Source organism: Carcharodon carcharias, chromosome 6 (genome assembly GCF_017639515.1).
Source record: "Carcharodon carcharias isolate sCarCar2 chromosome 6, sCarCar2.pri, whole genome shotgun sequence".
Classification (NCBI taxonomy): Eukaryota; Metazoa; Chordata; class Chondrichthyes; order Lamniformes; family Lamnidae; genus Carcharodon; species Carcharodon carcharias.
In genome coordinates, this window is record NC_054472.1 from 175,592,257 (window position 1) to 175,606,356 (window position 14,100).

Below are 14,100 nucleotides of genomic sequence, written 5' to 3' on the forward strand. Positions count from 1 at the left end.
ATCTGTTCTCGCTCACCACCTTTTCAAGGTCAATTAGGGATGGGCAACAAATGCTGGCCTTGTCAGCAACGCTCACAACCCAGTTATAAATGTTAAGAGTGGACTAAGAAATATGTGGGTAAAACATTAGAGCAGAAGGACGGGTTAGGGCATGTGGCCCAAATAAGCACTCTATATACAAACACAGAGTACAGGAACAAACTGAATTAATTGCAGGTGCAATTTCAACTTGGGGGATATGACATGATGATAGCCTTTACAACAGGGTCAGAATTGGGAACTAAGTATCCCAGGATATGAGGTCTGCAGGAAGGATAAGGAAAATGGTAGATTGGAGGAGTGCTATTTTAGGGAGATTAGTGACAGTCTAAAAAACTTTAAAAATAGAAAAATTAAAAAACTAACATGTCCCCCTCGTGTGACAATGTCACACGAGATCGAACATGTTAATAAATATCACACAAAATTTATTAAAGTTTTTAAAAATGGACATGAAACCTCATCCCGCCAGTGGATGAGGTTTCATGTATTATCAGAAGCCCGCTGGGGCTCCTGGCCAGCCCACCAGCCTTAAGGTTGGACGGGCAGGGTCTTTAATTATCTTAATTACTCTGTCAATGGCCTCAACTGGCGTCATCCCGCGTCACTTTCCTGTCAGTGAGCAGGCCCTGCCCCCAAATTGCCGACAGGAAAATTCTGGCCTTAGTTAACATACTGCATGAACATTTATCTAATAGTGATCATAATATGATCATGTTCAACGTAGTGTTTAAAAGGGAGGAAAGAGAAACAAATAAGGTGATTGTGGATTTAAGTAAGGCTGACTTCAATGCGGAAATAGAGATCACAGAATCACAGTGCAGAAGAGGCCCTTCGGCCCATCGAGTCTGCACCGACACGTAAGAAACACAATAATAGGCTTTTTAACCTATTAACAGATTTGTCCAGTTCACTGTGGACAATCAGTTGGAGGTGTTAAAAAAAACTTAATACGAGACAGAATTAGTTTATAACCCAAAGGGGAAAGAGATTTACCTGGAAAAACTCAGCAGGTCTGGCAGCATCGGCGGAGAAGAAAAGAGTTGACGTTTCGAGTCCTCATGACCCTTCGACAGAACTTGAGTTCGAGTCCAGGAAAGAGCTGAAATATAAGCTGGTTTAAGGTGTGTGTGTGGGGGGTGGAGAGATAGAGAGACAGAGAGGTGGAGCGGGGGGTGTGGTTGTAGGGACAAACAAGCAGTGATAGAAGCAGATCATCAAAAGATGTCAACGACAATAGTACAATAGAACACATAGGTGTTAAAGTTAAAGTTGGTGATATTATCTAAAGTTCTGTCGAAGGGTCATGAGGACTCGAAACGTCAACTCTTTTCTTCTCCGCCGATGCTGCCAGACCTGCTGAGTTTTTCCAGGTAATTCTGTTTTTGTTTTGGATTTCCAGCATCCGCAGTTTTTTTGTTTTTATTTTTGTTTTTATCTAGGGGAAAGAGATTTACTTGCCAAAAAAATGTCATGGACAACCACAATATAATTTTTCTTTTTTATAACATACAAAAACGCAAAATGCGGCATGAAATGGTCAATGAAAATAAGGAAATGGCAGACATGTTTGCTTCAATATTTACTGTAGAGAAAGAGGTTAGCATGTCAGACATTTTATGGACACTAATATTGAATCAGGGAGAGGGACTCCCAAAATTAGCGTAAGCAAAATAACAATATTGGAAAAATTAATGGCACTAAAAAACATATTCCTAGAATCGGATGGTTTCCATCCCAAAGTTGTAAACAGGGAATTGTCAATGCTGTCACCTAACGCTAATCTTCCAAAATTCTTTCAATTCTGGAACCGTACATTTAGATTAGAAAATTGCGCATGCCACTCCGCTATTTGAGAATAAAACTAGGGAATGAGAGGCCCGTTAGCCTAACATCTGTCGTCAGGAAATTACCAGGGTCTCTATGCAAGGATAGAATGGCTCAACACCTTGAAAATTTTCAACTAATCAGAGCAAGCCAGCATGGATTTAGAAAGGGTATATCGTCCTGACTAGCCTGATGGAATATTTTGAAGCAATGACCAAAGTGGTGGACAGGGATGTTAACTTACATGGACTTCCGGAGGCCATTTAATAAAGCGTCTTGTAAGAGACCATTAACTAAAGTTGAAGCTAATGGAATTAAAGGCAAATTATTTACCAGGTTAAGAAACTGGCTGTGTAGCAGGAGATAGAGAGTAGGGATAATATGCAGGTAATCTAATTGACAGTATGTGAAAAGCGGTATCCCGAAAAAAACTGGGTTGGAACTTCAACTGTTCACTGTATTTATTTATGACTTAAGTTGACATGATAGAAAGCCAAATATCCAAGTTTGCCAGTTACTCAGAGACGCAATTGTAAGCAGTGCTAATGGATATCCATTACTTAAATCCATTAGAGTAAGAGAGAAAGCTAGCTAGTAATATAAAGATGGATTGTAAGAGCTTCTAGATATTTAAATAAGAAAAGACAAAGTGTCCGTTGGGGAACTGATAATGGAAAAGAGAGAGATGGCGGATGAATTAAACAGGTATTTCGCATCGGTCTTCCCTATAGAGGGCATAAGTAACCACAGAAATAGCTGTAAATCAGGAAATGGGAGGGAGGAACTCTGCAAAATAACAATCACCAGGGAAGTGGTATTGAGCAAATTGTTGGGACTGTGGGCTGACAAATCCCCAGGTCCAGATGGACTTCACCCTAACATCTTGAAAGGAGTGGCCAGTGAGATAGTTGATGCATTGGTTTTAATTTTCCAAAATTCCCTAGATTCAGGGAAGGTTCCATTAGATTGGAAAATAGCAAATATAACTAATTTATTCAAAAAGCGAGGGAGACAGAAAGCAGGAAACTATAGGCCAGTTAGCCTAACATGTGTCATAGGGAAAATGTTAGAAACTATTATGAAAGACGTCATAGCAAGGCACTTAGAAAAATTCAAGGCAGTCAAGCACAGTCAACATGGTTTTGTACAAGAGATATCAAGTTTAACTAATTCATTGAAGTTCTTTGAAGGAATCACGTGCTATAACTAAAGGGGAACCGGTGGATGTACTGTACTTAGATTTCCAGAAGGAATTTGAAAAGGTGCCACATCAAAGGTTATTGCAGAAAATAAAAGCTCATGCTGTAGGGGGTAACATATTGGCATCAATAGAAGATTGGCTAGCTAACAGGAAGCAGAGAGTTGGCATAAATGGGTCTTTTTCTGTTTGGCAGGATGTGACGAGTGGTATGCCACAGGGATCAGTGCTGGGGCCTCAATTTTTTTATAAATTTATATAAATGACTTGGATGGTTGCTAAATTTTCTGATGACACCAAGATAGGTAGGAGAGTAAATTGTGAAGAGGACTTAAGGAGGATATAAAGGGACATAGATAAGTTATAAGTGGGAAAGATCTGGCAAATGGAGTATAGTGAAGGCAAATGTGGAATTGTCAATTTTGGCAGGAAGAATAAAAAAGCTTGTTATCTAAATGGTGAGAGATTACAGAGCTGAGATTCAGAGGAATCTGGGTGTCCTACTGCATGAATCACAAATGGTTAGTATGCAGATATAGCGCATAATTAGGAAAGCTAATAGAATGTTATCATTTATTGTGAGGGGAATTGATTACAAAAGGAGGGAGGTTATGCTGCAGTTGTACAGGGCACTGGTGAGACCACATCTGGAGTACTGTGTACAGTACTAGTCTTCTTTTTAAGGAGAAATGTAAATGCGTTAGAAACAATTCAGAGAAGGTTTACTAGACTAATACCAGGAATGGGTGGTAGTCTTATGAGGAAAAGTTGGACTGACTAGGCTTGTATCCATTGGAGTTTAGAAGAGTAAGAGGTGACTTGATCGAAACCTTTAAGATCCTGAGGGGTCTTGACAGGGTGGATGTGGAAAGGATATTTTCTCTTGTGGGAGAATCTAGAACTAGGGGTCACTGTTTAATGATAAGGGCTCGCTCATTTAAGACAGAGATGAGGAGAATTTTTTTCTCTCAGAGGATCATGATTCTTTGGAACTCTCTGGTGAAAGCAGAGTCTTTGAATATTTTTAAGGCAGAACTAGAGAGATTCCTGATTAACAAGGGGGTGAAAGGTTATTGGGGGTAGGCAGGAATGTGGGGGTGAGATTACAATCAGATCAGCCGTGATCTTATTGAATAGCGGGGCAGGTTCGAGGGGCCAAGTGGCCTACACCTGCTCCTAATTCGTATGTTCATATGAAGTATAAAATTACAAAGAGGTATTGAAAGATCAAGTGAATGGGCAAACTATGACAAATGGGGCTGGATTTTCAGCTTAGTGTGTGGGTGCACGCCTGACAAGCACAAGCATGAAGTTGCGCATGATGACGTTGGGCAAGCATCCCAACATCATCGCACGCTCATGCGACATTTCGGTCAGCGGGTGCATGCAGGAGTCAGCTGACACTTAAGAGGGCTGTCAAGCCCATTAATAAATCAAAGTGAATTTTTCCCTGCCCGTCTTACAGTTGGCAGGTGAAAAGGTCAAGGTCATGAGGGAACTTGTTTATCTTAGGGATTTTAAAATCTTTATTTTTGATGTTAGAAATTTTCAGCTCTCTGAGGCAGATCTGTGCCTTCAGGGGCTTTCACTGAGCACACCCACGCGCATGTGCTGACTTCCGCACTCACCCCCCTCCAGCCCCTACCTAGGCAGCGTTGAGTAGTTCAGTGTGTGATTCATGCTGGCTGGCTGTTAATTGGCCAGCAAGTGTGAAATCGCGGTCAGGGCCCGATCGTGGGCAGTAGACCGTTGCACAGCCACTCCCGGACCCACTCATCAGGCCAAGTCGACGAGGAGAAACTCCTCTCCATGGACTTTAGTGTAGACAAATATGAAGTCATCCACTTTGGATCTAAAAAGGACAAAACGGAGTACCTTCTGAATGGTGAAAAGTTAGAAACAGTGGTGGTCCAAACAGCCTTGGGGGCCCAGGTACAGAGATGATTAAAACGTCATGAACAGGTACAGAAAATAATCAAAAAGACTAATGGATTGTTGGTCTTTATATCTAGAGGCCTTGAATACAAAGGGGATGCTAGTTATACTTGGCCTGGAGTACTGTGAGCAGTTCTGTGCACTGCACCTTCAGAAGGATATATTGGCCTTGGATGGAGTGGAGTAGATTTATCAGAATTATACCTGGATTCCAAGGGTTAAAATGTGAGGACAGATTACACAAACCAGGGCTGTATTCCCTGGAATTTATAAGGTTAAAGGTTGATTTCATCAAAGTTTTCAAGATATTAAGGGGAACAGATAAGGTGATGAAGAGAAACTATTTCCATTGGTTGGAAAGATTAGGACTGGGAGGCTTGTGTAAAATTTAGAAGCAGAACTTTCAGGAGGGAGATTAGAAGATGCTTATACTGATAAAGAATGGTAGAGGATTGGAACTTTCTGCTGCAAACTAATGCTGCCAGATCAATTGTTAATTTAAATCTGAGATTGACAGATTTTTGTTAATTAACGGTAGTAAGGGATATGGGGCAAAGATGGAGTTGCATGGAATTAGGTCGCAGATCAGCCATGATCTCACTGAATGGCAAAACAGGTTTGAGAGGCGGTGGCATGGTGGTATTGTCACCAGCCTAGTAACCCAGTGTAATGCTCTGGGAATCTGGGTTCCAATCCCACCATGGCAGATGTTGGAATTTCAATTGAATCAATAAGCATCTGGAATAAAAAGTCCAATGATGACCATGAAAATATTGTCCATTGTCGTAAGACTGCCCTTTAGGGAAGGAAATCTGCCATGCTTACCTGGTCTGGCCCACATGTGAATCCAGGTCCATAGCAATGGACTCTTAAATGGCATCTGAAATGGCCTAGCAAGCCACTCAGTTGTAACAAATTGCTAGGAAGTCAATAAGGATTTAAACCTGATGAACCAAGTGGCATCGACCTAGATACCAGAAACGACAATGGCAAAGTCAGCCCTGACAACCCAGCAAAGTTTGCTTTACTAACATCTGGGTGTTTGTGCCAAAATTGGGAGAGCTGTCTCACAGACTGGTCAAGCAACAGCTTGACATAGTCATACTCACGGAATCATACCTTACAGACAATATCCCAAACACCACCATCACCATCCTTGGGTATGTCCGTCCCACAGGCAGGACAGACCCAGCAGAAATGTCAGCACAGTGGCATATAGTTGGGAGGGGGTTGCCCTGGCAGTTTTCAACATCGACTCTGGACAACCATGAAGTTTCAAGGCATCAGGTTAAACATGGGCAAGGAAACCTCCTGCTGATTACCACATACCGCCACCCCTACCTCTCCCAACTCAACTCATGAATCAGTACTCCTCCATGTTGAACACTACTTGGAGGAAGCATGGAGGATGGCAAGGGTGCACAATGTAGTCTGGGTGGGGGACTTCAATGTCCATCACCAAGAGTGGTTCAGTAGCACCTCTACAGTCAGAGCTGGTCGAGTCCTAAAAGACATAGCTGCTTGAGTGGGTCTGCGGCAGGTGGTGAGGGAACCAATGAGAGAGAAAAAAACAACTGGACCTCATTCTCATCACTCTGCCTGCTGCACATGCATTGGTCATTGTGGAGGCAAAGTCCCAAAGTCACATTGAGGATATCCTCCATGTTGTGTGGCACTACTTTAGGCGGGAGGAGATATTGTAGTGGTATTGTTGCTGGACTAGTAACCTAGAGACCCAGGGTAATGCTCTGGGGACTGAGGTTCGAATCCCGCCACAGCAGATGGTGGAATTTGAATTCAATAAAAATATGGAATTAAAAGTCTAATGATGCCCATGAAATCATTGTGGATTGTTGTAAAAACCTATCTGGTTCACTAGTGACCTTTAGGGAAAGAAATCTGCCATCCTGATCTGGTCTGGCCTGCATGTGACTCCAGACCCACAGCAATGTGGTTGATTCTTAATGCCTCTGAACTAGGGCAATTAGGGGATAGGCAATAAATGCTGGCCAGGCCAGCAACCCCCACATCCCATAAATAGATGCTAAATGGGATAGATTTTGAACAGACCTAGCAATTCAAGACTGGGCAACCATGAGGCATTGTGGGCCACCAGCAGCAGCAGAGCTGTACACAACCACAATCTGTAACCTCATGGCCCAGTATATCCCCCACTCTACCGTTACCACCAAGTCAGAGGATCAGCCCTGGTTCAATGAAGAATGCAGGAGGGCTTGCCAGGAGCAGCACCAGGCATGCCTAAAAATGAGGTGTCAATCTGGTGAAGTTACAACGCAGGACTACTTGCAAGCCAAACAGCATAAGCAGCAACCGGTAGACAGAGCTAAGTGATTCCGGAACCAATGGATCAGAACTTGGCTCTGCAGTCCTGCTACATCCAGTCATGAATGGTGGTGGATAATTAAACAACTCACTGGAGTAGGAGGCTCCACAAATATCAATGATGAGGGAGCCCAGCACATCAGTGCAAAAGATAATGCTGAAGCATTTGCAACAATCTTTAACTAGAAATGTCAAGTGGATGATCCATCTCACTGTCCTCTGGAGGTCCCCATCAGCATGGATGCCTGTCTTCGGTCAATTCCGATCACTCCACTTGATATCAAGAGACAGATGAAGCACTGGATACTGCAAAGGCTATGGGCCCTGACAATATTCCAGCAATAGTAAAGATTTGTGCTCCAGAACTTGCCATGCCCCCAGCCAGGCTGTTCCAGTACAGCTACAACACTGGCATCTACCCGGCTATGCGAACAATTGCCCAGGTATGTCCTGTACACAAAAAGCAGAACAAATCCAACCCGGCCAATTACCGCCCCATCAGTCTACTCTCAATCATCAGTAAAGTGATGGAAGGAGTCATCAACAGTGCTATCAAGTGGCACTGGCTTAGCAATAATCTGCTCACTGATGCTCAGTTTGGGTTCCATCAGGGTCAATCAGCTCCTGACCTCATTACACTCTTGGTTCAAACATGGACAAAAGAGCTGAACTCCAGGAGTGAGGTGAGAGTGATTGCCCTTGATATCAATGCTGCATTTGACCAAGTGTGGCGTCAAGCAGCCCTAGCAAAACTGGAATGAACAGAAATCAGGAGGAAAACTCTCCGCTGGTTGGAGTCAAACCCAGCACAAAGGAAGATGGTTGTGGTTGTTGGAGGTCAATCATCTCAGTTCCAGGACATCACTGCAGGAGTTCCTCAGGATAGCATCCTAGGCTCCGTCATCTTCAGCTGCTTCATCAATGACCTTCCTTCCATCATATGGTCAGAAATGGGATGTTCGCTGGTGATTGCAAAATGTTCAGCACCAGTTGTGACGACTCAGATACTGAAGCAGTCCATGTCCAAATACAGCAAGAACTGGACAATATCCAGCCTGGGGCTGACAAGTGGCAAGTAACATTCGTGCCACACAAATGCCAAGGAATGACCATTTCCAACAAGAGAGAATCTAACCATCGCCCCATGACATTCAAGGATTACCATCGTTGAATCCCCCACTATCAACATCCTGGGGGGTTACCATTGACCAGAAACTGAACTGGACAAGCTATATAAATACTGTGGCTACAAGAGCAGATCAGAGGCTAGGAATTCTACAGTGAGAAACTCATCTCCTCACTCCCCAAAGCCTGTCTGTAATCTATAAGGCAGAAGTCAGGAATGTGACGGAATACTCTCCACTTGCCTGGATGAGTGCAGCTCCAACAACATTCAAGAAGCTTGACACCATCCAGGGCAAAGCAACCCGTTTGATTGACACCCCATCCATAAACATTCACTCCCTCCACCACCAATGCACAGTGGCAGCAGTGTGTAGCATCTACAAGATGCACTGCAGGAGCTCACCAAGGCTCCTTAGACAGCACATTTCAAACCCACAAACACTATCATCTAGAAGGACAGGGGCAGCAGACACATGGGAACACCACCACCTGGAAGTTCGCCTCCAAGCCACTCACTATCTTGACTTGGAAATATACCACCATTGCTGGGTCAAAATCCTGGAGCGCTCTCCCTAACAGCACTGTGGGTATACCTACACCACATTGACTGCAGCGGTTCAAGGAGACAGCTCACCACCACCTTTTCAAAGGCAATTAGGCATGGGCAATAAATGCCAGTGTAGCCAGCAACACCCACACTCCTTGAATTATTTTTTTTAATGGCCTACTCCTGTTGGTTAAAGAGTTGAACTGTTCCTAATCAACGTTTTTGGAGTTTTGGGAATTCAACTTTCCACAAGAAGATTAGAAAAAGTATTCTTAGAAATTACCTTCTGTAATCTGGCCCACCAGGTAGACTCATCCTTTCTGCCTCCTTTCTTTCCTCCACTTCCACCACCTGCACCATTGTTCCCTGTACGCTGAGAATTTGCAGATTTTGCCTCTGTGAAATATGCAATAAATGAATGTCAATGAGAAACAGTCCAGTCTCCATTTCCAATTAGTTAGGCCCTTAAACATTGTGAATATTCAATGAGAATAGTGGAAAATTCACTTTATTTAACTTGTCAGAATGACTTTCTGAATTGTGTGCAACTATTATACAAATTAAGTACGAGGAAAGGTTGCTTATAAGTGCGATATCCTAATGGAGGCCACACTTTCTGTATATTAATTTTAAACCAAGTAATATTTCTAAATTCATATAAATTGTTCAGAAATCATGTGATGTTAATAAACTACAAGTAATACCTTTTGCCTCACTGGATGATTCATTGGATTCACTTGCTCTTTTGGATTTTTTGTTTGGAAAATATTTTTCAAAACCTGAATGAAATAATACATTTAAATGCATTAATATAAAAATTATTTTAAGAATTACACATAGTGTGAGCTCAGTTAAACCTTTCTAGGCAACACTAAGGATCAACACAGAAGCACACGACTCAGCCCCTGTGTTGGGGATACAGTTTCAATTAGGGTAATTCTGTGCATCTCCTATGGGAATGTATAATAGTCTTTACATCCTGGTACTGTGATGGATAACCTTTGGCATGGCCCAAGGTGATATATCCCTTAATCCTGTTCCTGCTTACTGGACTTCACCCATCTCATAGAAACAGGTTGATTTTGTCATGAACTTTTTTTGTAGTCTTGGAATCATGAGAATACTTCCAACTGAAAAATATGGGATTGTGGGTTATTAAAGGAGTCAAAATTATGCTAGCGGAGATCACTTAACTACTGCACCCACAATTACCATTCCAATTACAAAGGTGGGATTGGTAAACCCATAGTCAACTCTATGGATGCACAACAAGGAAGACACAAATTATAACCTACAATTAACTTCACAGCAAACGTTTTAAGTTAACACATTTTATAATATTTCTGGTTTGCAGTTTGCAGCATAGATTTTTGTTTTAAATTCATTCATGAGTTGTGGGCATTGCTAGCAAGGCCAGCATTCATTACCCACCCCTCATGAACTGCTGCAGTCCACACAGCAAAGGTACAACCAGAGCACTGCTAGGTAGGAGTTCCAGTATTTTTACTCAGCAATGATGAAGGAACAATGATCTATATATCCAATGCAGGGTGATGTGTAATTTGCAGTGGAACTTGAAGGTGCTGCTGTCCCCATGCGCCTGCTGCCCTGAGCAATTCAGAAAGCAGTGATTTTGATTTCTGTTTGCAATGCTAGTTTAATTTTTAAATTTAATTAATACCAATTCATATGCCAACAAAATCCAATAATTTGTTTTTAATATTTTAAGAATGCGATTTTCTCTTTGCTCCTTTTTTGGACGCCTCCGCAATTTCCCAGGCAGGTGGGAAACCTTTCTGCTCCTGGTCCTAAGCTCTGAGACCAACTGTGGGAAACCGCATCTCAGGAGCTGACAGGGTAACACTGTCCCATTATGTAGAAAAATGCCTGATTGTCCACAATTCAAACTCCAACATCAGTTTATAAATAATTTGGTCAGGGAAAGTTTTAATCCAGGGCCCCATCAGAATTAAAACCTGCTATAAAAGGAATAATTTAAATATCTTATTTTGAAAACATGCAAACTGTATTCATTTGTGGGTTATGTAGGGGTCAGAGAATGTCAATTGCTAAAAAAGATTTTGGATCCTTGAAAAAAAGACTAACTGTTATTCGCAGTGATTGTAAATTTAGTTAGAATTTAAATTATCTCACCTTTTGGAGGTCGAGCGCAGAACCGTCCATAGACACCTAGTACGTTTGTCAGTAGGCTGTTCCTATCCAATCCCACACAATTATGTGCATAACCTGAGAACTGCAAGAGCAACAAATCATACAAATCCCTTCAACCAGATACTGCGACAGAGAATATCATGAGAAAACACCATTATATCTTACACTCAGATTCAAGAATGGCTCTTTAACATATGATCTACTGCTTTAGTAGTAAACAGAAGCGGCAATTACTATATAGAAAGCTAGAATTTAAAAACATTAAACTCCTCACAAATGTTTCACACTAAATGGAGATGGTCCAAGGCAAGCTGTACCAGCTAACACTAATACTCTGCATTACATATTATTCAAACATGCACAACAGTAAACCTAATTTAAAATTCTGTAGTGAAGAACCATAAGCTAGACTGAGATGGCAATGCTATTTGCTCTTCATATTCAGCATATGTCACCAGTTTGGCTAAATGTACGTTATAGGTACCACAAAAGTTGGTCACAGGAGCCATTTTCTCAGGGCCCAGATATAATACTAAATCAAAGTTTTTTATTCAGTTGGTTTTCCCAACATCGCCAGACTTCATAGAAAATTAACCTTAAACATGCACACAAGAGAAATTTTTCACAGCAAGGTTTATTCAACGCATGTCCTGCTGATGTTTTGTCAATGATTAAATGCAAACACAGCTGCAGAGTAAGGTCACCATTCACCTTGAAATACATTAAACTGTGGCCAAAGAATATCTTGTGATTTATTCCCACAATAATAACCTTTTATCTTTCTTTTGACTCAATTCCTTTGTTTCAATGCAGGAAATTTCACTAATTTTGGGAGTAAAAGCAGAAAATCTGATTCCAAGGTTCCTGCTGCAAAGCTGAATCAATATAGTCAGAGACAAAAGTGAAAAAAAGTGCTTTATACAACCACCAGACATCTCAAAGAACTTTACAGCCATTGTGGCAATGTAGGAAACAAGGAAGACAAGTTGCGCACAGCAAACTCCCACAAACAGCAATGTGTTAATGGCCAGATAATCTGTTTTTGTCATGTTGACTGTGCTACAGGACCATTTATATCCACCCGGGCAGGCAAATGGTGCCTCGGTTTAACATCTCACCCAAAAGGTGGCACGTCTCACAGAGCAATACTCTCACAGCACTAAGTGACTGGAGTGTCAGCTTTAATGTTTGTGCTCAAGGGACTGGAGTGGGACTTGAACTCAGAACCTTGTGATTCAGAGGTGAGAGTGCTGACACTGTTCCAACCAATCCCAGTTTCTCACGTCGCTTCATGTAACTGAAATCCCTCATCTCTGGTACCATTCTAGTAAACCACCTCTGCCTTGACATGCTTCCTAAAGTGTGGTGCCCAGAATTGGGCACAATACTCCAGCTGGGGCCGAGCACATGATATATAAAATCTACGTACAGCTTCCTTGCCCCTGTACTCCCTAAATCTATCTGTAAAGCCAAGGCTCTAACAGCCTTGATCAAACTGCCCTTTCACCTTCATCAAGTTGGCCCCCTTATATAAGAAAAAAAATCTCAGTCACAACTGCAAATTAAACTATAGATTGTTCTGCAAAAACTCAGTGGGATATTAAACTGAAGTTTATTTTAGCTGTTAAGAAGTGATCCAGCTATAAAGGGGGGAAAGGGTATTATGATGTAACCCTGTAAGCAAGATCAACGTCATTATACAAGTGTCAATGGTTTAAATCCTGCTAGCATCAAGCAGTCAATTTAAATTACATTATACAGGACGTCGTTATGCATGGAGGGTTGGTTTTCTAGTGTCAACATGCTGCCCTGCCGGTGACCCTGGTTAAAGCTCTCCTTCTCCTCGCTTACCAGTCTCCAGGTTCGGCTGCTATCCTGAGGGCCGAAGCTTTTATACAGCCCCCGACAGCAGCGGGCCATCAGGAAATAGCGGTGTGCCATCACTTGCTTTAATGTCTGTTTTTTTTTTTCCCCCTCTTGCTTTCTTTCCCCCCCTCCCTCGTCTTTGGGCAGGCTGTGATTCAGGATCCGTGTTTGCGATGTTGAAACGGCGAGGACATTGAGGTGGATATCAGGCTTGCCTCCTCCGCCGCTCCTCTCTCCTCCTCTTCTTTCTCACTCATGGCGAAGGCGGCGTCGTCAAGCGCCTGACATCAGTGGGCGGGGCCTGCCAGGTGACATCACTGCGTCGCCCCAGCCCCGCTTCAGTCACGTGCCTCGCACAGTTACGTCACTGACTCTAATAAACTCGGGAAACTTTCTGTTAGTCTGGGCCAGTTTGCCATGTCCATGCTTTTATACTGCTTGTGTCAGTGCTGTTGTTTATGCCCATCGTTTTGTCTCTTAATATTTTTTACCTGTCTTTTCATTGCTATTTATTTGTTCGATTCCTACGATTTCATGCTCTTTCCTCCTGATGACGAAATTTATGAATGACTTCTTGCTCCCCTATGCTAACCAACAAACGTGCTGGTATTTTGGGAATAGGATTTATCATCGCAAAAGGTGAGACAAACTGCAAGCTCATCTAAAAATTGAAACTCGTTTGTTTGTATTTTCTTCTCCATCCCCACCCCCCAGTAGGTTTAATATGTTGGGATTTTTAAGTTGGCCATTCCAAGTTATTAGAATTCTACAGGTCAGCAGATGGGGCTGGGGTTTTATAGTGTTAAATGGGCAACGTGTATTCAGTTGAAAATTTTTTCAACACGTTCATTGTATTGCTCTTATAGGTAGGTTACCCACTTAGGTTAGGTAAAAAGTCCGAAAAATTCCAGCTAAACTGTTAGTCTACAGGAAAACAGAGTTCCGTGAAGCAACAACTGTAAAATCGGAGTTTTAATTAACTAACTGCTAGAGATATTACAGATTGTTACAGCACAGAAGGAGGCCATTCAGCCCATTATGTCTGTGC

The 14,100-nt window shown here is 42.2% G+C and overlaps 1 protein-coding gene across 1 annotated transcript in view; it reads right to left on the reverse strand.

Moving 5' to 3' along the window:
- The window catches only part of afg3l2 (AFG3-like AAA ATPase 2), an 89,557-nt gene extending 76,235 nt beyond the window's left edge, over positions 1–13,322 (reverse strand). Inside the window, exons 1-4 of the mRNA XM_041189866.1 lie at positions 13,038–13,322; positions 11,169–11,268; positions 9,719–9,793; positions 9,298–9,410 (exon numbers count right to left, since the gene is read on the reverse strand). Coding sequence (XP_041045800.1) covers positions 9,298–9,410; positions 9,719–9,793; positions 11,169–11,268; positions 13,038–13,127 — 378 coding nt within the window. The 5' untranslated portion in view covers positions 13,128–13,322. The remainder of the gene's footprint in view (positions 1–9,297; positions 9,411–9,718; positions 9,794–11,168; positions 11,269–13,037) is intronic.
- Between the last annotated feature and the right edge of the window lie 778 nt (positions 13,323–14,100).